The sequence below is a fragment of the Equus asinus genome, chromosome 1, assembly GCF_041296235.1.
Source record: "Equus asinus isolate D_3611 breed Donkey chromosome 1, EquAss-T2T_v2, whole genome shotgun sequence".
NCBI lineage: Eukaryota > Metazoa > Chordata > Mammalia > Perissodactyla > Equidae > Equus > Equus asinus.
The window spans coordinates 188067646-188090474 of record NC_091790.1 but is presented as its reverse complement, the minus strand read 5'-3'; the positions used below and the strand labels follow the sequence as shown (position 1 = coordinate 188090474).

The following is a 22829-nucleotide window of genomic DNA, read 5'->3' as shown; positions in this document are numbered from 1 at the left end:
TCCAAATTTGAGTTATGGGAAAGGGAGTTATTAAAGAGGATTTTGATATTTTTTTAAAGGGAAGTCATTAGAGAGTCTTGATATTTGACATATTGAACAATTAGTACAGTACTACATGAAGGCTTATGTTCCCAAGAGTGGGCATCCACAGAGGATTCAGGGAAGAGACCACCTACCAATCTAAAGGGATGTGTTTCAATGTTCTAACAACCAGGATAGTCTTACTGGCACATGTGAGCTGAATACCAGCCTTACCTATAACTACTCAATGTTTTTTTCTGCAAACAGCAGGTAGTGAAACCACAAAGAGGATGAAAGTTGTTTAAAAACATTTCTAATGACAAGCAGTAATTAACCAGATTCAGGAAAGGGTAAAATAAAAGAAATATCTGATACTTTTTATTCTTTCATATTGCTAAATCAAGTCAAGAACCATGAAAGATTACATTAATTAATTCCTTTTGAGAGATGCAGTCAATATCATGTTGCCCACAACTTAAATAGAACTCTACAATCCTTTCAAAATTAGAAGAACAAAATATTTTAATCCCCTAGAGAATACACTAATGTTATAAATGGACACATTGAAATTTCAAGAGCGCAATTCCAGTTGGATAAATCCAAAAATCACTACGCACGTAGCAACACAGAGATCTTGGAAGATTTTGCTATCTGATATTTCACAGCAGGAAGCATCTGGAAGAATCATTAACAGCTTAGAAAAAACTGAAATTACACTTCTACAAGCTAAGAATAACTTACATTAAAAAAAAAGGATAGAGGAGCCAGCCCTGTGGCCGAGTGGTTAAAGTTCCGTGTGCCCCACTTCAGCGGTCCAGTTTCATGGGTTCAGATCCTCGGTGCAGTCTTACTCCACTAATGAGCCATGCTGTGGAGGCATCCCACATACAAGATGGAGGAAGACTGGTACAGATGTTAGCTCAGAGCTGATCTTCCTCAGGCAAAAAGAGAGGAAGATTGGCAATGGATGTTAGCTTAGGGCGAATCTTCCCCATTGAAAAGAAAAAAAAAAGATAGAGGAGCCAGCCCAGTGATGTAGTGGTTAAGTTCACACACTCTGCTTTGGCAGCCTGGGTTTGCAGGTTCAGATCCTGGGTGTGGACCTACAACACTCATCAAGCCATGCTGTGGCGGCAACCCACATACAAAAAAAGAGAGGAAGATGGGCACAGATGTTGGCTCAGGGCCATTCTTCCTCAAGCAAAAAGAGGAATATAGCAACAGGTGTTAGCTCAGGGCCAATCTTTCTCACCAAAAGAAAAAAAAAAAAAAAGAGCCAGCCCTGACAGCCTAGTAGTTGAAGTTCAGTGCTCTCACCACTTCAGTGACCTGGGTTCATTTCCCACTTGTAGAACCATACCACTTGTCTGTCAGTTGCCATGATGTGGCGGTGGCTCACGTAGAAGAACTAGAAGGACTTACAACTAGGATATACAACCATGCACTGGGGCTTTGGACAGGAAAATAAAGGGGAAGATTGGCAACAAATGTTAGCTCAGGGCCAATCTTTCCCTGCAAAAAAAAAAAAAAAAAGGTTGACACTATTCAGAGAATCACAAAAGAAACCGATTGAGAGAATTAAGGCATAGAAAACATTCTTTTATAGGTAGTTGGCTGAGTGAGAACAGCCAGGATCCATGGCCAGGTAAGATAAAGGGATTGGACATGATCAATGCAAGTTTTCCATGTTAAGATCAAGCCTCAAGCACTGGTCCGCTTGCCACCCTGAGGGATTGGAGGGAGGGGGGGTTTGGTGTTGGAACCTGGGCGACTGATGACTGAGCATGCATGTCTTCTGTGTTGGAGAGTCCAATTTTCACGTGGAAATGACTGCTTAGATAGTGCTGTAAAACATTAAGAAAAAAAGAGACAGTACATATAGTTAACTCTTTCGTATACTAAACGAATAAGCACTGTACGAGGTAGGCACCAGGATAATTTTTAGAATTTACTCATAACAAACTATAATAAACGAAATCCAGACAAGAAGAAGAAGGGATGAGGTTCAGAATATATTACGTGGGAGGCTGGACAAGCCTTGGGTTGTATAGATTTGCCCAAAAATCAGAAGGTTGCTACAGCAAGCAATTCCTATGCCACTCTTCTCTCCTGCTCATATCCTCTGTAACCATATCTTCACCATATTCTTTCACAATCATACATAAGCAGACTCAGCATGCATGCACACACGTGCGCACACACACACACACACACACACACCCTCTCTCTCTGAAGTCCCTCCTAGAAAAACCTCATCTAATGTCCTCTAAGGTTGGTCTGTCCACCAAGGATAAAATACCAAGGATGAACCATGGGGCTAGGTTCCTTCAGAGACCGTGGGAAGCACGTGGAGTTTGGAAGATAGAGACTGAAGGTAGAAGCATGGTAGTCACAGAGGAAGCCAAATTCGCCCTGGGGAGAATGCAGTGTCATAGGAATTGAGAAAGTGAGGCAGAGGATTCTACAGGGAGTGAGAGAAATGGAGTGGCCTATAACATAAGATCAGGAAGACTCAAGCTATTGGGCAAACTGAAGCAACCCAAAATGTTAAAGGCCAAATGGACTTTTCTAAGGTATATTCAGAGAAAGGATGGCATACTCCTTGAGAAGATGATGTCGTGTTAACAGAGGACAAAAAAGAAAAGAAAAGAAAAGGAAAGGAAAAGCTCCCCCTTGTGCTCCAAAGAAGGGAGAAGATAGCAGAAGATTGGGCCTCCTTTCTCCATCGGTTCAGGTTTACACACCCAGGTAAGTCACATCCCGGGGGCTGAAATAACTTACAGAAGTAATTTAGAGTTTCTAGTCTTTGAGAATTCACTGACTGCAAAAAAAGTACTGGAGACAAATAATATTGCCATTTTCAAAATGGAAATAAAGATATACAAACCAGTACACCTCACTTTAAACCTTAGCAAATTTGAGTGTATTAAAGAAATGGTTTGTGCATTTAGAGAATACTGCAGAGTGACAAATGTTAGAAGAGATTTGCAAAGAAAAATTACTTCAGATTAACTTAATTTCCCTTCTACTTAGGCAGGGGTCAACAATGTACAGCCCATAGGCCAAATCTGGTCTGCATCCTGTTTTAGTAAATAAAGTTTTATTGGAACCCAGCCCCACCTCCATTCATTTACATCTTGTCTACGGCTGCTCTCACACTTCAATGGTACGGGTGAGTAATGCAAAAGTCTATATGGCCCTCAAAGCCCAAAGCATTTACTGTCTGGCCCTTTACAGAACGTTTGCTGACCTCTGAGTTAGAAAATACCACTGATTTAATGTCTTGATTTCTCCAAGACACATGTCAAAGTTTCTCATATGAATACTCTAGAGAGATGTGAGAAGGACCACACACCAGGTAGAATCTCCCTGGAATTGAGTCTCCAGAGACTTCTCACAGGGTGCTGCTATTAGCCAAGTTCTGGGTCCTATTGTTGACAGTGACTATGCCAAAGGCATAGGTACCATGCTTGCTGGCTTTATAGAAATCTATAAGGTAGTTAATTTAGGAGATGAATCAAGACCCAAAATGACTTAATCAAGTAAGAATTTGGTGCTGAAACCAAAATGATAAAAAGATGAAAATAAAAATTTCATTTATGTAAAAAAAAAAAATCAAGTGTGCTTATATTGAATGATAGAAAACTGGTTAGGCATTTCATGTGAATAAGAGAGTTTAACTGACCCAAAACCAGTAATGTGATGCAATTGGTAAGAAAACCACCACAAAAAGATGTCAGCAGGATGGCAGACTAGGAAGCTCTAGCCCTCGTTCCCCCATGAAACCATCAAATAAACAACAAGAGACTAACACAAAAACCTCACAGGAGCTCTGGAAATCAGTCAGAGATCTACAGCAACCAAGTGTACGTCCAATCGAGAAAGAGCTACTTTAGAAACAGTGGGAAATTTCACGGAGTTTTTGCTCCCTTTTGCCCCATCCCTTCCCTGGCAGGTCAAGGTTTGGTTTGGGGGAAGGGAGGCCTGGCCCCCAGTTCCTTCTTTTGAACCAGAGAGCACAGGGCAATGTATAACCTGTCTAGGGGCTGGCTGCCTGGTGGTGACTTAACTCAGAGGTCAGATGGCCAAAACTGTCCAGACTAGAGGAAGCCACAGGAAGCAGTGGGCAGGGCACAGCTCGCGAAAACTGTAAGGAGGCCATAGGCCCACAGAGGTCTGGGACAAGAGATTACTAAGTGAGGAACACAATAGAACTGCTAAGCCCCAAGAAGCAGCAGGAGTAAGACTCTTAGGGAAATAAAGACATTTAAAAAGCATCTGTGTAGACCGGAGAACTGGGAAAAAGCACACAGGTCCAGGGAAAGTGCATGGTCAGAAAAGGACTGAAAAGACCTTAAGCCCTCAGACTGGGCTGATCCTGGGCTCAGAACACACTCCGCTAGTTAGGCAAGGTCTTCCCCTGCATGAGCCAGGCTGCAGACTTCAAGAGGTAGCTGCTTTTTCAAATGCCCGGTTTTCAACAAAAGATCACAAGGCATATCAGGAAAGAGGAAAACATGGTCCATTCAAAGAACAAAATAAATCTCCGGAAACCATCCTGGCAAAGAATTACCACACTCTTCTGCTATGTGTATAAAAATGTATAATCATAATACCTAGCAGATATCTAGCTCTTTACTTCTTACTTACACCATACCCATCTTGTCAAACCTGTGTTATTATACATAGATAATATATAGTATAATTACTAATATATGTGTATATGTATTATATATAACATGTATAGTTACTAATATGTAGTAATATGGGATATTACTATATTATTGTAGGACAGATATTACTACTCCCCAGGCTCAGACATTAGCTGATTTGCCCAACACTAGGCAGTCAGATAATAGTAGAATGGAACTAGATCCCAGGTCTTCTGATTCCTCATCTAATGTTCTTCCTACAGCACCACCCCACAGGTAAGAGCCCCACGTTGTTCTGGCTAAAGTATGTTTGGAATGCAGCTTTCAGCTCTAAGTATCCCATTTAAGGAAGGAGACAGGCAGAGGAGAGAAAATGTCCTATGGGAGGCCAGAACCATGATAGGCTTTGGTGACGTGTTTGGTCCTGGGCTCCTGGGTGCCCTCAGGCCCTGGAGTGGCAGGTCGCAGCCTTTAAGGGGTTCCTAGATCACTTCCCACATCTTGTGAGATGACATAAAGTGTCTACTTAAGAATTTTGGATTATTTCCTGGAACTTTGGTCTTGGGCTTCTAATCCTCATTGCTTGTGTCCTCCTTCATGAGTCCTTGAAAATACCTTATCTCCGCCAGCTCTCATGAATACAACAGCGGCTGAAGTGGGAATCCACCTTTGAAATGGTTAGAAGATGCCTGTTTTAGGTGATGCCATCCACTGTGTCCTCTTGTCCCTGGCAATCTAACAAGTCTATATTCTCTTTCTGGTTCCCCTAGTCACCTGAGCAAGCAGGGGATCCTCACTTCCTCTTCGGGGCTTAGGCAGAGCATCCGCCCTCAGGCTACAACTGGTGGTTCCCTCTGAGCCTCCACAGCCTAGAGAATTCCCCCAATTTACTCTTTCCTTTGTCAATTGCTCACCCAGCCCCACCTTCTATCCCAACACTGGGCCACTTTCTCCCTTTCCCATGTTCACCTCTAGCCCTTCAGTCTCCCCACACCATTCAAGGTCTTTACTGACTGTCATTTATGAACATGACCACTGAGCTCACACACAAAAATGCAATGAGCATTCTGTCTGTGCCTGGAGATATGCATTCACATGTGTGTTGGGGAGCAAGGAACAAAAAGGGAGTGGGGTCGTTGGGGGCACCGGGCCAGATTCGCCAAACCCAAAAGCATTAGGATTCTGCCAGATCCTCAGAGCAGTAGATCGGCCAGCAATCTGAAACCTTCCATGCTTCTCCTCACCTTCACTGAGAGGAGCCCCTCGTCCCAGAAGACACCTTGGGAGTGTGGCCATGTGGCAGAGCAGCAGCATTCACTCTAAGCAGCTAAGTCCCTTTCAGCACATTCCCGACCTTTCTGAACTTTCTTTCTCATCTATAGCTACGGCCGACAAATAACCACCCCTACCTCAAAGGAGAGATTCAGACTGAAAACATTCATTTAACTAAAAAAATCAGGAACAGTCAGAAAAACAATGGGAAATAGATATGATATTAATATTAATATTTATATGAGAATCATACGTAAAACAACTCAAACCTTTTAGGTCCTGATCCGTCACTCTATAACTTGTTCTTGATCCTGGGCGTGAACGACTCCTGCCCTCTGGAGGCTGAAAAGGCAATTCTTTTGACCACAGACAGGACTGAAGTAATGCAGAATATTTCCTGATGACAGGGAAATCCATGCCGCTGTAAAACGAAGAATGAATGATATCTTTGAGATGAAAAACTAACAGCCATATGACCTCTGCCTCCAACTTCTTTGGGCCACCTTTATCAAGTCACGTCAGTGGTCTGTGAACATGTTTTCAATAGCATCTACGGTAAGAGCTATGTAGCAGCCGACATATTAAGTACTTTACCTTATAGCATAAACTTCTCATCCATTATACAAACATAACTAAATATTCACTAAAAGCAAGGCATCGTGATAGGTACTGGAGTATGAAACAAGATGAACAAGGCAAAGATCCTAATTCCTAGGACTTTAGAATCAAGTGCAATTTACATACGGCAGTTCCTACTATTTCAAGGATAGAGAAAATGAAAGCGTGTTAGGGGCCTGATCTGGACCACACATTGAGCACACACGATGCCAGTTTTGGGGACTGATTTTGTTCCCCTTTTTAGAACAGAGTTAGGGTGTGATCTGGGTGCCTGAAGTCTCTGTGTCTGGGCCAGCGCACTTCCTACCACTAGGCTGCTCTCCTTTGAGATCCACCTGCTTCCTGGTTCCCTCGCAGGGGAGGAAGCTCCACGGGGGAGCTCATCCTGCAGAACGCAATGAATAGCTGAGCTTTGTTCACAGCAAGATTAAACATTATTCCTCATATTTATTAATTAGTCTTTCTCCCATCTTTTGTGAACTGTTTGTCTTTTCCTCATTCATCTTTTGAGGATCTTAGTGTTTTGCATATTAATTTGTGTGAACTCTTTATATATTGAATGTTAACTCTTTGGTTGTATTTTATATAGCTTGCTGTTTTCCTTTTAAGTTTGTTTTGGGCCATGAGAAACTTAAAATGTTTATATAATCAAAATATATTCATCTTTTCTTCTGTGACTTTTCTTATTTCTCTAAAAACATTTCATTAACATTTTAATCAGCCTACTATCTACATATAGTTAAAACTAAGTCATATGATACAGAAGAGCTTATAATAAAAAGCATCAATCACCCAAGTTTGACTTTCCTAACAGCCAACCATTTTTAACTGTCTGATTTTTAGATATTCTGACAATAATCTTATTTCCAAATAATATGTCACTGACTTTTATTGACCTATTGGTTTTAAGCATATAGTTGATAGATATGGACTTCTGCTATGATCGGAAAGGATTTAGCTCTATTTTTCTCCCCCCAAACAGTTCTTTCACTATTTTCAGTTCCTCCATCTGTCAGATCTACATCTTCATGTATCATATTTAAAAACCTCCATTTCTTGTTCCATCAATGACAGATGATCTATATTGAGTTTCCACCTCCACCTCCTAAACTTTGTCATTAGAGCTCTACTTTTCACTGTCAAGGTTGATTATGTTATGTTTTGTATTCATGGTTATGTCTTTTCATGATTTAGCCAAAGGTTGACTAAAAATGTTGAAAATTAATAGATTTTTGTTTACTACAGAGCCTAGTGTTTGGCTGTGATTTTACCTTCTTCTCTGCAGTTCCAATGTAATGATTCCTATCTCAGCAAAGATGTATGTTTCTAGGATGAAGTTCAAGTTGACCGCCACTTGTTCACACTCCACATTTAGCTTAAGATCATATTTGGCAGTAGCAAAGGCTGATGCAAATTGTGTCTATTCAAGATAAAGCCTGTCATTTAACTGAGGGTGTCTATGTCCACCAGGATGATATTAGGACCATAGCAGAGATGAAAAAGGTAGAAGCAAACCTTAATGTGATGTCTCCAGGAGTTCAGAGCTTTATCACTGGAAACACAGTCCAATTAGCTATCTGGGCCTGTCCTTAAGCCAGGATGAAATGTAGTGGGCAGTGTAGGCCTACTAAGGGGACATGTCCAATGTGAGGCCACTCACATTGTCTGTATTATGTTTGAATGGTAAGCAGAGGCTGCAGCATTTGGTGGGTAATGCGTGGCTGGAATCCAGAATGAGCCCTCCTGGAAAGTTCCCATACTGTGAGCATGGACACCTGCCTCCTGCTGGACCTGAGCTTCCTAGCAACCACAGCTAGGGCTAGATGGTACCAAAGTTCCCAGGCAGAGATAGTCCAGGATGGGGCAATCTCCCTGTCCCCAGGAGTTCTGCTTAGAAGTTTTGACTACTTGTTATCAACTGATAGAGAAGTCTAATTGCTTACCTTAAGGAGGGGATCCCTCTTAACAGCTTGGACTGAGTTCTTGATTCTCTCTTCTTTCTGCTAGACCACAGCTTTTGGAACTCCCTCACAGTATGCTGGCCTCCTTCAGGTTGAGCACCCAAGCTCCTAGAAGACTTTGCTTCCCAGTCTCTTGCTCTCACATAAGGTAACTGAGCTTGTCCAAAAAGCACTTTCTAGAGAAGTATAAACTGAGAACAATACTGCCAACATCTAGATTTTCCAGTGACTGAACAACCCTTTCCTCTACCCTTCACAGTGGAAAAGTGCCATTACTAACCCATGCTTGGGACCTTCTCTCTAGAAGTATAACTAGACTGAGTCTTTTCCCCCTAAATACGCCTTAGATGTGTTGATGTTTTATAGGCTAGATATTTTATTCCAAAGTATAGAAACATAAAGATGTTCTTCTCTCTTTTAGTGAAAAACATAATAACCTATAGATTTTATGACTAAGTCTCTAAAGTGATATAAATATAGTATGCTGAAGGAAACACAGAAAGAAAATGGCAAGAAAAATTGCACTGGAATTTTAATACATATTGCACTAGTTTGCTAGGGTTGCTGTAACAAAGTACTGTGAACTAAGTGGTTGAAATGTATCTTCTCTCAGCTCTGGAGTCTAAAAGTCTGGATCAGTGTGTCAGCAGGATTGGTTCCTTCTAAGGGCTGTGCGGGAGCATCTGTTCGGGGCCTCTCCTCTAGCTTCTATGGTTTGCTGGCCATCTTTGGCGTTCCTTGGCTTCTGCATCATCCCAAGCTTTCTCCCTGTGTGTGTGTCTGTGTCCAAATTCCCCCTTTTTATATGAACACAATCATATGGGATTAGGGGTTCGCCCTAATCCAGCATGAACTCATCTTAAGCTATCGAATTACATCTGCAACAACCTTATTTCTAAAGGTCACACTCCGAGGTACTGGGGGTTAGGACTCCAACATATGAATTTGAGGGCAGGGGACACAATTCAACCCATAACACTTATGTTTTGGTCTCTTATTTTTGGAAAAGAATACTTCCTCATTTAAAACACACACCACAAAGGGATCACAGAGCAAGTTCCGCCTTTCAACAATTACTTTTCCTTTGTATCAAAGAAAGTATTAGACGAAAATGCTTTGAAAGTCAGAAGTCAAAAAGTGGTGGAGTTGAAAGATACATGTATTACCATATGTGAAGGGTCAGACTTGAGTGACAGGTCTGACCTACCCTTTCCACTGTGGGAACAGATGATGTATAAATCCATTGCAGCCTATTAAGATTCTTTTGTTTTTCTTCTGTTATGCACTGAATGTTTGTGTCCCCTCCCCAAAATTCATATGTTGAAATCCTAACCTCCAATATGATGGTATAAAGAGGTAGGACCTTTGGGAGGTGATTAGGTCAGGAGGTGAAGCCCATGAATAGGATTAGTGCCCTTATAAGAACAGACACAAGACAGCTTGCTTCCTCTGTTTCCCCCCATGTGAGGACACAACAAGAAGACAGCCATCTGCAAACCAGGAAGAGGACCCTTATCAGAACCCGACCGTGCTGGCCCCCTGATCTCAGACTTCTCAGCCTCCTGCACTGTGAGAAATAATTGTCTGTTGGTTGTGCCCCGCAGTCTACAGTAATTTGCTACAGCAGCCTGAACTGACTAAGACATTCTCTTTTTCACTGGATTCCCATCAATCCACCTTACTGTACTAAAAATTTAGAGCTTTAATAATTCCTCAGTGACGCACAGTTTCAACATTGTCACAGAAAGCGAATTAACTAAGTATAATGCTAGAGTCTCTAGCATCTAGTGAAGTGTGCAGACTTGGGGGGACTATTTGGAGGGCACGGTTATTTTTCATCATCAAATTTATGAACGGAAGCTCAAAGTGTTACAACAATAAAACTCAGAAATGAAGGAAAGCATTACTCATTTCTTAAATTCTCCTTCTCATTATGATACATCACCCTCATAAAATATCCCTTTGCTGTGGCAAACTTTTAAAATAACTTTTTAAAGTTATGTTAATAATTCAAAAATTATAAACTGCTCATTGTTGAAAATACAGAGAAGAACAAAATTTTTAAAAATTGGCCATAATCCCATTACTAGAAGATAGTAACTGATAATATTTTGGGGTATTTCTTTTCAGTGTTTTTTTATTTTCTATACATAGAGATGAATATTTTTAAACTTACATTATGCTGAATATACATTTGCATTCGACTCTTAACACATTATTTTATTATAGGCATTGATTAGTATTTAACTGTAATTTATCCAGAATTTGTTTTAATATATAGAGTGATATGATAAACTTAATTTTATCTAAAGGACCATTTTTTCCCCATTTATTGAATACTTCATCATATTCTCAAGGATTTTTAATAGCTTTTTGAGGATATTAAAATAAAAAATATGTATCCTGTGCAGACAATTTAAAAGTTACAGAAGAAGATAAAGAAGAAAATAAAAATAACTGATAATTCTAGATCAATAGCTGCTGTTAACGTTTTAGTGTACTCCCTTCCAGTCACATTTCTTCTCAATTATGTTGCCATGCACTCAGACACTCCAGAGAGACTGCCAAGCCCACAGACCCCTTCGATGACTTCTTTACTTGGTTCTCTGTCACAGCTTTGGCCACAGACAATTAGATAAAGGACGAGTGCTTGACATAGGGGCAACCAATCTATAGACCCGCCTGCTACATATGAGGGCCCTGATTGGAGGTCTCTGTCCAAGAGTGGCACTCCTTAGTAGATGGCGACTGACTCAACCAGCCAGATGTTTGCTTGGGAGTTTGGATTCAAGACCTACAGAGAGATGGTCAATTGTAGTGGCAGGCAAAGCTGAGGTAGAAACAGAATGCAGCAGAATGCGTGCAAAAGCCAAGCACTTAAACCAGTGCTGGAGGGTCTGCTGTGGTCCCTATGGGGTCCTCAACTTACACACATTCAGACTTTGAGCCACACTTTGATGTGTTAAGCACTGGGACCCTGAAATGGCCTTTTATATAGTGGACATCAGCAGGTAAACATTTTGAAATATAGCATTGTACTAATCAGAGATGTTAACTGAAAATTACAGACACCAATGCTGGCCAACTTGAATATTAAAAAGGCAGTTATTGAAAAGCTATTAGGCGGGGCCCGCCCTGTGGTCCAGTGGTTAAGTTCGCTGGCTCTGCTTTGGCGGCCCAGGGTTCGGATCCTGGGCGCAGACATGATACCGCTTGTCAGGACACATTGAGGCAACATCCCACATACCACAACTAGAGGGACCCACAACTGGAATATACAGCTATATACTGGGGGGAACTTGGGGAGAAAAGTAGGGAAAAAAAAAAAAGATTAGCAACAGTTGTTGGCTCAGGTGCCAATCTTTAAAAAAAAGAAAAGAAAAGCTATTAGGTAGTCTATAGACAATGGAAAACCAGACAACTTGGCTTAAAAACTGGGCAGAACCAAGGTGAGCTAGGTGCCAAGAACAAAGATGAGTCACAATACAGAAAGAGGTTGGTAGATCATCGTTATCTGCACTGCACAATGGATTCTTGATTCTTCCCCGACTGGTGACTTAAATGATCTCTAACTGCCCCTGTGTCTTTGTGTCACTCCCTCAAGATTCAAAGTCTCAGAGAGAAGCTTCCAGTTTTATGAACCTACGTTACATACCTGTGCCCTCCCTAGAGAGCCAGGATCTACTGTCTTTGAATTCCACAGTGGGAGGTGGGGCCTTGCTTTCCAGTTTTCGGATTTCTCTGAAGCTAGGGATGAGCGCCACGATCTTAACTAACCAGCAGAAAACAGCCAACTCCATCCAGAAAAACTCAACTCACCTCTTTTCAGGATATGGTCGAAAGGCAGTTTTAAAATAATCTTCACAAAGTTCAAAATCTTTCTGTACTTCTAAAGCTGTAAAATAACGTGGACTATTGATGTTGGGTGTTGGTACTGAACCCCTGAAATTGGAAAAAAAAAATCCAAAGAATTTTGTAATGGTATCAAGCATACACACATATAATACCTAAATACTGACCATTACATCCCTCGTAAATGCAAATGCCAATAAAATCTACTTGGAATAATATAACGTATCCACTCATAAATGTTCATGTCACTGCTTGTCTCAGACACTGGCATTATCACATTCTAATTTGTAGATTAAGCAAATTTGTATTGTTGAAGCAAATTTGTATTGCTGTGAATATTCCTTATCCATTAAGCCATAAATATAGGCAAATTCTCTTCCTACTGATTAGTACATATTCTATTGTAAATCCTAGTCACATTTGTTATGTGAGATCCAGCAATATATCAACTGTTATAAAATTGAAATAGACATTTTCCAATTTTGTTTATAACCTAATGCTTTGAAATGACACCAGAATAAAATATTTCTAAAAATTCTAATATTATACTCCCAACTGAACTCTAGTATAAAATGTTATTTTTTTTGTCTATACTAGCCTGTTTCCCCAGAGTGACCAGAAAGAATCATTAACCATTTTTAGTGAATAAATCCTACTGCTCTTCACCCCAGACATGCTAAATAGAGCTGCTATGTGCAAAATAGTCCAATTGTATATAAATGCATGCAAATTCAAAGCAACTATCTGCCCTAGTTCAACCATTTGGAGCTCATATTTAAAACTATTTAGCGTCTCTGTCCACAGTGTTTCAATAGGCATGGCCGTTCTGTGGGTCAGAGGTCACACAGGCCCTGGCTTTAGCTGCTCTGGAGGACACTGCTTCTCTCCTGGCCACCACCATCCCAATCCCACAATAGAACTTTGTAGATACCACACAGCCTGTCTTTTGAGTCAGACTAGCCAAAGATAGCCAAAGATAGCCAAAGATGTGAAGAAAATTAATCACACTTTTTTTGATATATATTAGACAAATAGACGAAACAATTTTATTTATATTGGTTAAAGATTTTCAACAGATAGCTTAAAATTACAGACAATAAAAAGATCTGAAATCGAAAAAACCATTTAAACGGCTCTTTTATTCTGCTTCCTCAAATCACTGCACTCTAAAATAATGCAATAATTAATGTCTAGTCAATGCTCTTAATAACTTTCTGAAAACAGGGGCCTCACTTTATTACTCAAACTTTCTAAAAGGTCACAAAGAATTCAGAATACTGATGCCTGTAACATTAATGAGAAAATAAACCGCAAACATTTCATAAACATCCTGTGACCTGGTTAATTCATTCTGAGTAAATTTCAAAGCCTAAATGTGTCTCTTCATATGTAATAATTAATAGGACAATAATTATTATAGCCACTAATATCTATAAAGCCTTTACTATGCAGAAAGGACAAAATGAAACATTTCATATTAAGGACTAAGAATTCATGGATTAATAAAGATACAATGGTCCCCCCCTTATGGAATTTAAAGGTTAAAATGGAAAGGAGACATTCAACAAATGATCCCACAAATCATTAATTACTGTTGTTTTGAGATTCATGACACACAAGTACAGGATAAAAAAAAAACAGAATACAATTAACCTTCAGTTATAAACAGCCTTACCAGAGGCTGATACTAATATTCAGACACCACCAGAAATATCATCATCAGTTTCTAGTAGCTGTGAGCATATTATGCCTTTAAAAATATACACAAACGAAAGGGAAATACAACTTCTAGAACTAGATTTACTAGTTCACTGGGTCCATTTTAGTACAGAGGTCCCTGTCTATGTTGATGGTTTAGGATTCGTTTGGTATATTTGGATGCTAGAACAGCAATCTAAAGATGCCCAGGTATAACTAACCGTGACAAATCACTACCTTTGAAATAGGAGTGTGTGATGAGGAGGTGTCTTTCCTCTTAGGGCCTTCCGGGCTGTCTCATACTGTCTCTCCATGGAATCTCTTTCCTAGGCAAGAAATAGGATCAGAAAATTACACTGATGTCAAAATTACATCAGATAATTAAAATAGCTATAATTATTCTCTTCTTACTAGAGATTGTCAAATATGTGGAAAGAAAAAGGGGGGGAAAGATAAGCCTAAAAAACAATTGATATTTGTTCAGTGGGAAGAAAAAAAAAACTTTATAAATCAAATCAAAAGATTGTTATGATGGCTGCCATTTAATATATAAACTTTATTTGACAATGTGGCTTTTTTTTTTTTGAGGAAGGTTAGCCCTGAGCTAACATCTGCCACCAATCCTCCTCTTTTTGCTGAAGAAGATTGGCCCTGAGCTAACATCTGTGCCCATCTTCCTCCACTTTATATGTGGGACACCTACCACAGCATGGCATGCCAAGTGGTGCGCAGGTCCGCATCTGGGATCCGAACTGGTGAACCCTGGGCTGCCCAAGCGGAGCCTGCAAATGTAGCTGCTGCACCACTGGGCTGGCTCCACAATTTTTTACTAACAGTTCATGTTTATATTTTTTACCTTTCAATGAGAGTCTCTCTTAAGGATACAGATTATTATTGTCTTTTTAGTCTTCCCAGATCTTAGCACACATAGTAACTAACTGACTGACTATATCCAACAACCTTCAGCTATGATCCTGAAACAGGACAAATTGGGAAGTCTTTCTTCCGAATTTCACCAGCATCACCGTCACCATCACTGAATACTTAGTGAGCATTTGCTAGGGATACAAAAACATAAAAGACACAGTCTTTGAATTCAAAAGGTTTATAAGCTGGTGGCAAAAGGGGATTAAAGAAGATGGAGGAAAAAAACCACAAGATCGTGTATGCTGTTTTATAAACAGTACCACATGTGTTTACACAGATTATCAGATGGAGTATGACCTGTTTAGCAACTGTCCATGGGGTGGATTTCCTCAGTTTAAGCAAACCTAATATATACAATTCTTAATTTACTGAAACGATAAATTAGCAAGTGTTTATTTGTTTTACATAAAAGTCCATCATTTCTAAAGGGATTTATAATAACACTTATTCAAACAGCAATAAAATACATTTTAAAATACACTAATCTTTGCTTGCAGTAACTTAACCTGAGATAAACCTGACTTTTTATTTTAATGTCATTACCAGGCCCCTCTCTAAGTTGACATTCACTTAAAATTGCATAGGAAATAATAACAAACAAGTATGCGAGTGAAAGGATCAACACCATCCCTGTGGTGGTAGGCCCACAGCTCCAGGCTAACCACTGTTTTAGCCGTGAAGACTAACATAGTTTCAAGTGTTTGCACGTCTTCTGGGGGAATTTTTTAAGAATCAATTTTTAAGGATTAAGTTGATATGATTCTAAAAACATTTTTGCTTTACAAAAACTTTTCTGCAGGAGTGGCTCGGCTCTGCGGTGATGCCAAGATGGGCACAGTGAGCAACTCTGGGAAACAAGTTACATCCCAGAGACCAGAAGTCCCTTTGGTCACTCCTGTATCCTTGGCACACAGCACACAGGCCTTAGCACAAAGCAGGAGCTCAATAAATACCTTTAATGTACAACTGTGTAAATTGGGGGGTAATAAAGAGTGAATAACATATACCATTCTTTATAATCTGCCTTAGAATTAGCTGTCAACTGTTGCTAGCTTGAGAAGTTCTAGTTCAAGCTTTTGAAATTGTTCTTTAGAAACCAGGACACATGAGCGCTAACATGTGGCTTCACTGAACACAGGCTCTCAGGTGGACATTTGATGGCTGAGACCATTTTATCGTTTGCTTGACCATTAGCTCTGTGGTTCTGTGTAAGCAGGATGAGGAGAAAATAGCTGTTGGGTGGCAGGGAGGGGTCTGCAATAGGACAAGAAAGGAAGACAGGAACGAACACTATGTAAATTTCACCATTTAAAAACTGTATGTTTAAATAACTCCATGAACATCTAATTTTTCATATTAATATAAAATTACTTATATCGACCAAATGTGCTGTCCTACTCTCATGTTAATTTGTTATTACTTTTGCTCAAATCACTCTGTACTATCACACACATTTACTATTGTGATTTCACTTTACATCATCCTTATTTTTTTCCTATATTGATGTTTGATTTAAATTACATCATGATTGGGAAGATGACAGTGGTGGTGGAAGCATAGTTTTTGGATCTTCCAGAATCCCCACATAAAAATAGACATAGCAATTAAATAGCCACATCAAAAACATATCAAAACATTTACAACCAACCAGGTGGCAAGGTATCTCCTCAAACCCTAAAATACAGGTGACGCCTTAATAGTGACACACCTGCACAATATCCCTGTCTGTGCAAGAGGAAGCAGAAGGAAGCAACAGAGTGACTAAAAGACCTGAGAACAGGAGAACCTCCAAAAGGATTAGCTAAAAAGTATTTACTGGAAAGCAAAGCAGGACAATTTAGGAAACACACTGAAACATAGAAGGTGTTGTTCCCACCCTAACAGTGGGTAAGCATAAGGGGTTCATGGTAAGTTCTGAAGGAGCTAAATCAACTGTGAATTCTTGAAAGTGACCCACTGGGGCTCCCTTGTGAGACAGGGCCCCACAATAAGGAAAAAGCTGATGGGATGGGATGAAAACCAATTAGGACAGGATCAACAGAGACAAAGGAAACAGCAAGTCTATGCCTAAGTGGGGAGGGGAACAGAGGCAGGAAATCGCAGGAGGGAAGCTGCCATATAGGTGAACACTATTTGAAAAAAGCATGTTGCCTTCTACAAACTGAGAAAACTAATTTCACATAAAAATTAAAAATTTTCTAGTCAAATTCCACGCAAAGTTATTATAAGAAAAAAGAGAAAGAGGAGCAGAGGAACACCTCGACAGACAATGAATGCTTGCTCATAGAGCAGATAAAATCTGTAATCTACTGTTTTGAAATAAATTAAACAACATTAAGAAATGACATAGACATCAAGGAACAAATAAATTACAATTTTACAAACTTATAAATGAGGTGACAGAACTCAGGAAAGAATTAGAAATATAAGGAAAAAAATCACTTCGGAAATGAAAACTAAACTAGAAGGAATACCAGAGTGAAGAAACACAACAAATAATGCCTTAAGAGAAATAGAAAATGAACAGAGGAAAATTTTTAAACTTGAAAAGAAACAAAGAAAGACGTAAAAAGATTCAAGAGAAAATGACAAATAAATAAGATAAACAAAGAAGATCCAACTTACAAACAATGAGTCCTTGACAAAGTAATCCAAAACAAGGAAACAGGATGGTTGATAAAAACTACAATCCAAGTATAAAAAGTATATCAGCCTCTTACCAACAGGCAAGAATTCAGGAAATATTGCTCCCATAGCCCTTTCTTTTTCTAGCAGAGAATAAGCTTAGACAAGAAAACAACTAGAGAGACACTGAGGTAAGATCTAATGACGAATATTAAGTATGTACATATTTGAGAGCTAAGACAAAATGAGAGTTAAAGGGAGAGAGTATATAATGACTATATGCTCTGATAGTGTAGCTATAGTGCAACCATAAATAATGAGCGGAGAACATTTGCAAAAAAATCTTTTTAACTGTTTTCAGTTTTTATAATGAGTGCTGGTAGTATTAGTACTGTTATTCTGAGACATGAGAATTTAATGAGATATTATAATTCTATCCTCCCCTACATCTTTGAGGATCAGAATTCTCAGTGTGAAAGAAATAAAATAGGGAAGAAGTTAAGTAAAGATCCTGAAGTCTTGAATCTGAATTGGAAATATTAATGTGAACTCAAAAAATATTTTATCCAACCGTAGAAAAGCCCTAGAAACAAGGACCACCCCAACAGCAATACGCATACCTAGCAAACACAATGTGTTCTTGTACTACCATCTCCCACTTAAAGCAACCAAGGCTTCTTGGAGAAAAGATTGATTCCAGGTCTGGGACAGTTACTGAACAAAAGAGCATAGAATATCTTGTCATACCAGATAGATGGGTATCAAAGACCACATGGGTCATGTTAAAAGGACACAGGAGCCAACTCGAAGAGGCCCTCACTGGCCAAAGCTAGGATAATTTATTTTATTTTTTTATTTTATTTTTTTGCTGAGGAAGATTAGCCCTGAGCTAACATCTGTTGACAATCTTCCTCCACTTTATATGTGAGTCGCTGTCACAGCATGACTTGACTAGTGGTGTAGGTCCATGCCCAGGATCCAAACCCACAAACCTGGGCCCCTGAAGTGGGGCACACTGACTAAACCACTATGCCATGGGACCAGCCTCCAAAGGTAGGATAATTTGAGTTTCAACAAGGATAAAAAATGCAGCAGGTGAATACCCTTCAATATGCATAAATCAATATGCATAAATGCAAAATTGACATGCATAAATCATAACGATGATAAATGATATTTGAAAATTAGTCACCTTCAGAGAATAATAGGAAACCAATTTATTACCTTGAAAAAAGCATTCAGACTGCTGATCCAATACGAACTGTACCACATGGTAACCAGGTGGTAGATGAGAGAAGCATCTCTTTATAGTATTATTCCAGCTAATAAACATGGTGCTGAACACCAAGCAGTAAAAAATGCACCTGTGTAGAAGAAAGTATTTTTCTTTTGAAGTCAAAATAGACAGTTCTGAGCTGGGCAATCTTGGACAATCTCCTTGAGCTGACCCACCTCACAGTATTGAAAGGAAACAGTGCTTGGTAGACGTAGGTGCCCAATATGTTGTCACCACAGGCCCGCTTTCTCTGTGGCTGTCATACATTTGGGTACTTTATAGGATTGCATGGCCTTATCTGCTGCACACACACTTGCTAAACTGGCTTTCAATGAATGAATTGGCCGTTCAGCAATTTTTTTCTGGAGATGTGGCTTTCAGTGACTTAGCCTGCTTCAGGAGTAAGGGTGTCCCCTACAGAGGCTGGAGGAGCTGGTTGAAGAAACAAATCTTACTCAAGTTCAGAAAATCAAGCTTCTCCTAGGAGGCAAAGATAGAGTCATAACAATTCCGGAGCAAAAAATCCTCACAAAGCCGGCATGGCCTTCAGTAGATTTTCTAGGGAACCAACCACGCAAAAGGGGGTCAGGCGATAGACTGATATTCTGACAAGCAAAACACAGGAACTTAGATTTCTGTAACCAACGGTACAGTTGTTTTTCTTGTTTCATTACAGTTGTTTTATTTAATTTATATAACAATATTGTTATTGTATAAATAAAACCTCTCACTGGATAGTATTTGTTAGACATTTTTTACAGCAGTAAGAAAAAAGCTGTACATTTTCATTATTCAAACCTAAAAAGGAAACTGTAAGTGATGAAGCAGTAAGGCTGATTAAAGTTGTATTTATAGTTCTCCAAGAATGTTTTAGAGATGTTCAAATTAATGTGCTTTGGGAGTTATTTGGAAAAGTAAATAGTATTTAAAATATGAAGAGAGAAGTCATAAAGCAACAAAGGATTGCATAAGCAAGGAATGAGAAAATGAGTAGATTGAATAGTTTATGAAATTATTTAAATTCATATTAAATTACAGCCATATTCATACAGAGCATTTTATATTCATGAACTATTGGAGTCATAAGCAAGAAAAGTGTTATTAGCTGATTTTTTCAGACTTGAAGAGCAAAGAATAATACTCTTGGACATTTCTTCCTAAGAAGGACAAGTCAGTTGGGTCCTAGAGTAAATCCCTAGTGACTTTAACGAGGAGAAAGAAAAACAGCTGTCAGTGTGTTAGGAGTCAGTGATATACTGAGGGTCTCCACGCTCCATGAGCCCATTTTCTACTCAAAGAAAGAAGGCAGTAGTAGAAGGGCTAGAGATACCCTGACCTCACCCTGCCAATGAGAGGAGACCAGACGGGGTCACTACTTACCACACGTTCCATAAGGGCAGGGATCAGGTCCACCTTGTTCTAGCATCTGGAACAGTGTCTGGTCAGCAAATACCTGCCCTCTACTGAAAAGCAAATCCAGATCCTACATACGTGGTAGAATTCAACAAATACAGGATGGATAGATAGACGAACGAGTGAGAGGAAAGGAAGGGGAAAGGAGAGGGGAAGAGGGGAAGGCATAGGAAGGGGGGGAAGGAAGCCTTCTGCATATGGGCGCGGAGAGGATGGCTATGAGAGCAAAGGTCCTTCCTAGGCTTGCTAAACTAGCAAAGACAATGAACTCATCCTGCAATAAACTAGCACACAGACCACGGACACTACTCCTTTCACACATGGCCACAATTCCCTTAGCTCATTATTTCACTTTTCTCAGTAGGATAGTAATATGGGTCTCAGACCTTAACAATTCCTAATCTGTTCTATTTCTTGATCTAGATTCCTCACTCTCTTCAGATTCTTCAGATTGATCATCTAGTTGGACCTTTGTCTGACTTTGGTTTCAGCATCACCCTTGTACCCCCCGCACTACAGACAGCCCTTGGTTTTTCAAGCTGCAGCCTGTAGGAAACCCTACCCAAGCCCAGAATGGTTAAGTAACCTACTGAGGCTTGTACAGCTAATGAACAGACAAACGACACTCACTGCACTACACCAGGTGCCCTCCTCCACTCCACAATTGCCAGCATCCCTCAAGCCCCTTGAGATTCTTTTACCTTCTTCTTCCTCCACACCCCCACCCCAAACAATAAGCACTCTCTTGACTTTTACAGTAACCATTTCTTTATAGTTTTATCACCTAAACTTGCATCCCTAAATATTATGGTTTAGTATTGCCTGTTTTTAAATTATATATTAACAGAACCATATAGGATGTATTCTTTTGAATCAAGAACTCTTTGAATCAACTGCATGTTTGTGAGATACATCCATGGAGCAAGTTAGTCCATTTTCAATACCCACACATCTTTGATCATATGAAAATTTAAAATTGTGTCTGGCCACTCTGCTGCTGATGGACATTTGAGTTTCCGGTTTAGGACCACTATGAACAATGCTACTACAAACATTCCTTACATATCTCTTGGTGCCCATGGCCTCACCTTTCTGTTGGGTATACACTCAGGAATACCACTGCTGAAGCACAGTATGTTCAATTGCCTGTTCAACTTAGTAAATGATGCCCAACTATTTTCTAAAGTGTATGAATTGAACCCCTACCAGTTGTCTTCCAAGAATTCCCATTGCTCTGCATCTTAACAGTCAGTTCATCATTTTAGTACTTTTAATCTATGTCTAGTGGTATCCCATTGTGGTTATAGTTTGCATTTTCCTGATAGTGAGGTTGAATCTCTCTTCATATGATTATTGGCCATCTAGATCTTATCTTTTGTGAAGGTTTTTCTATAAATTATCTGGCTTTTTTCTTAATAATTTGTAGAAGTTCTTTTTTCTGGATACAAGCACTTTTTCAGTTATACTTAATTGTAAATATCTTCTCCTTTTCTGTGGTTTGCCTTTTTCTCTCTTTAGTGTTGTTTTTTTATTAACAGAAGTTCTTATTTTTAATGTACCTCAATGTTATAAATTTTTCCTTTGTAATTAGTGCTTTTTGCATTACATTTAAGAAATCTTCCCCCAATTCAAAGTCATAAACATATTCTCTCATATTATCTTCTAGAATTATGATTTCATACTGCTCAGCAGTGCCACTCTCTTCATAAATCATCTTTCCACATGTGCTTGAGTCAAATGTTTGGGGGCGCTTATTCAGCCTTTTAAGTTATTTTTGTGCCCATACTAGTATTTCCATATAAATATTAAAATCCACATCAATTTCAAAATGAAATAACAAAATAAAAATTTTCAATATCAAAATACAATCAATTTCCACAAAAAAATTTATGGAGATTTTGACTCGATTATACTGAATCTGTAGATCTATTTGGGGAGGGCTGACATTTGTAAAATATTGAGTCTTGCAATTTATGAATGTGGTCTATTCCTCCACTTATTTAGGTTTTCAATTTTTCTAAATAATATGTTTTATGTTTTTCTAGGCACAGATATTACACATCTTTCATTAGATTTATTCTTAAATATTTGATATTTTTAATGCTATTCAGAATATATTTTTAAAATTTTAAATGTTTAAAATTATTTCTATAGTATAAAGATCCAATTTATTTTTGTATATTGATATCGTATCTAATAACCTTGACAAATGCACTTATTAACTGTTCCAAAAATTTATACCAATTATTTCTTTTTTTAAAGATTGGCACTTGAGCTAACATCTGTTGCCAATATTCATTTTTTTTTCTTCTTCTCCCTGAAGCCCCCCAGTACATAGTTGTATATTCTAGTTGTAGGTCCTTCTGGCTCTGCTATGTGGGATGCTATTGTCTTAGTCCCACAATACTGTCAAAAGTGTCAGTTCAGCCCCTCAGCCATGCCTACCTCAATTGGCAAAGGTCTGGAGGGAAAAGTGGCCTCCAGTACCAGGCTCACCTCTCAGGATCATCTTTC

General features: G+C 39.2%; 1 protein-coding gene across 2 annotated transcripts in view; it reads right to left on the bottom strand.

Moving 5' to 3' along the window:
• Nucleotides 1-373: 373 nt before the first annotated feature.
• The window catches only part of LRGUK (leucine rich repeats and guanylate kinase domain containing), a 108859-nt gene continuing 86403 nt past the window's right edge, over nucleotides 374-22829 (bottom strand). Inside the window, exons 17-20 of one of the 2 annotated variants that reach the window (XM_014839393.3) lie at nucleotides 14312-14400; nucleotides 12344-12466; nucleotides 6215-6366; nucleotides 374-1865 (exon numbers count right to left, since the gene is read on the bottom strand). In XM_014839393.3, coding sequence (XP_014694879.3) covers nucleotides 1723-1865; nucleotides 6215-6366; nucleotides 12344-12466; nucleotides 14312-14400 — 507 coding nt within the window. In that variant the 3' untranslated portion in view covers nucleotides 374-1722. The remainder of the gene's footprint in view (nucleotides 1866-6214; nucleotides 6367-12343; nucleotides 12467-14311; nucleotides 14401-22829) is intronic. The other variant, XR_011504623.1, reaches the window with a different exon arrangement.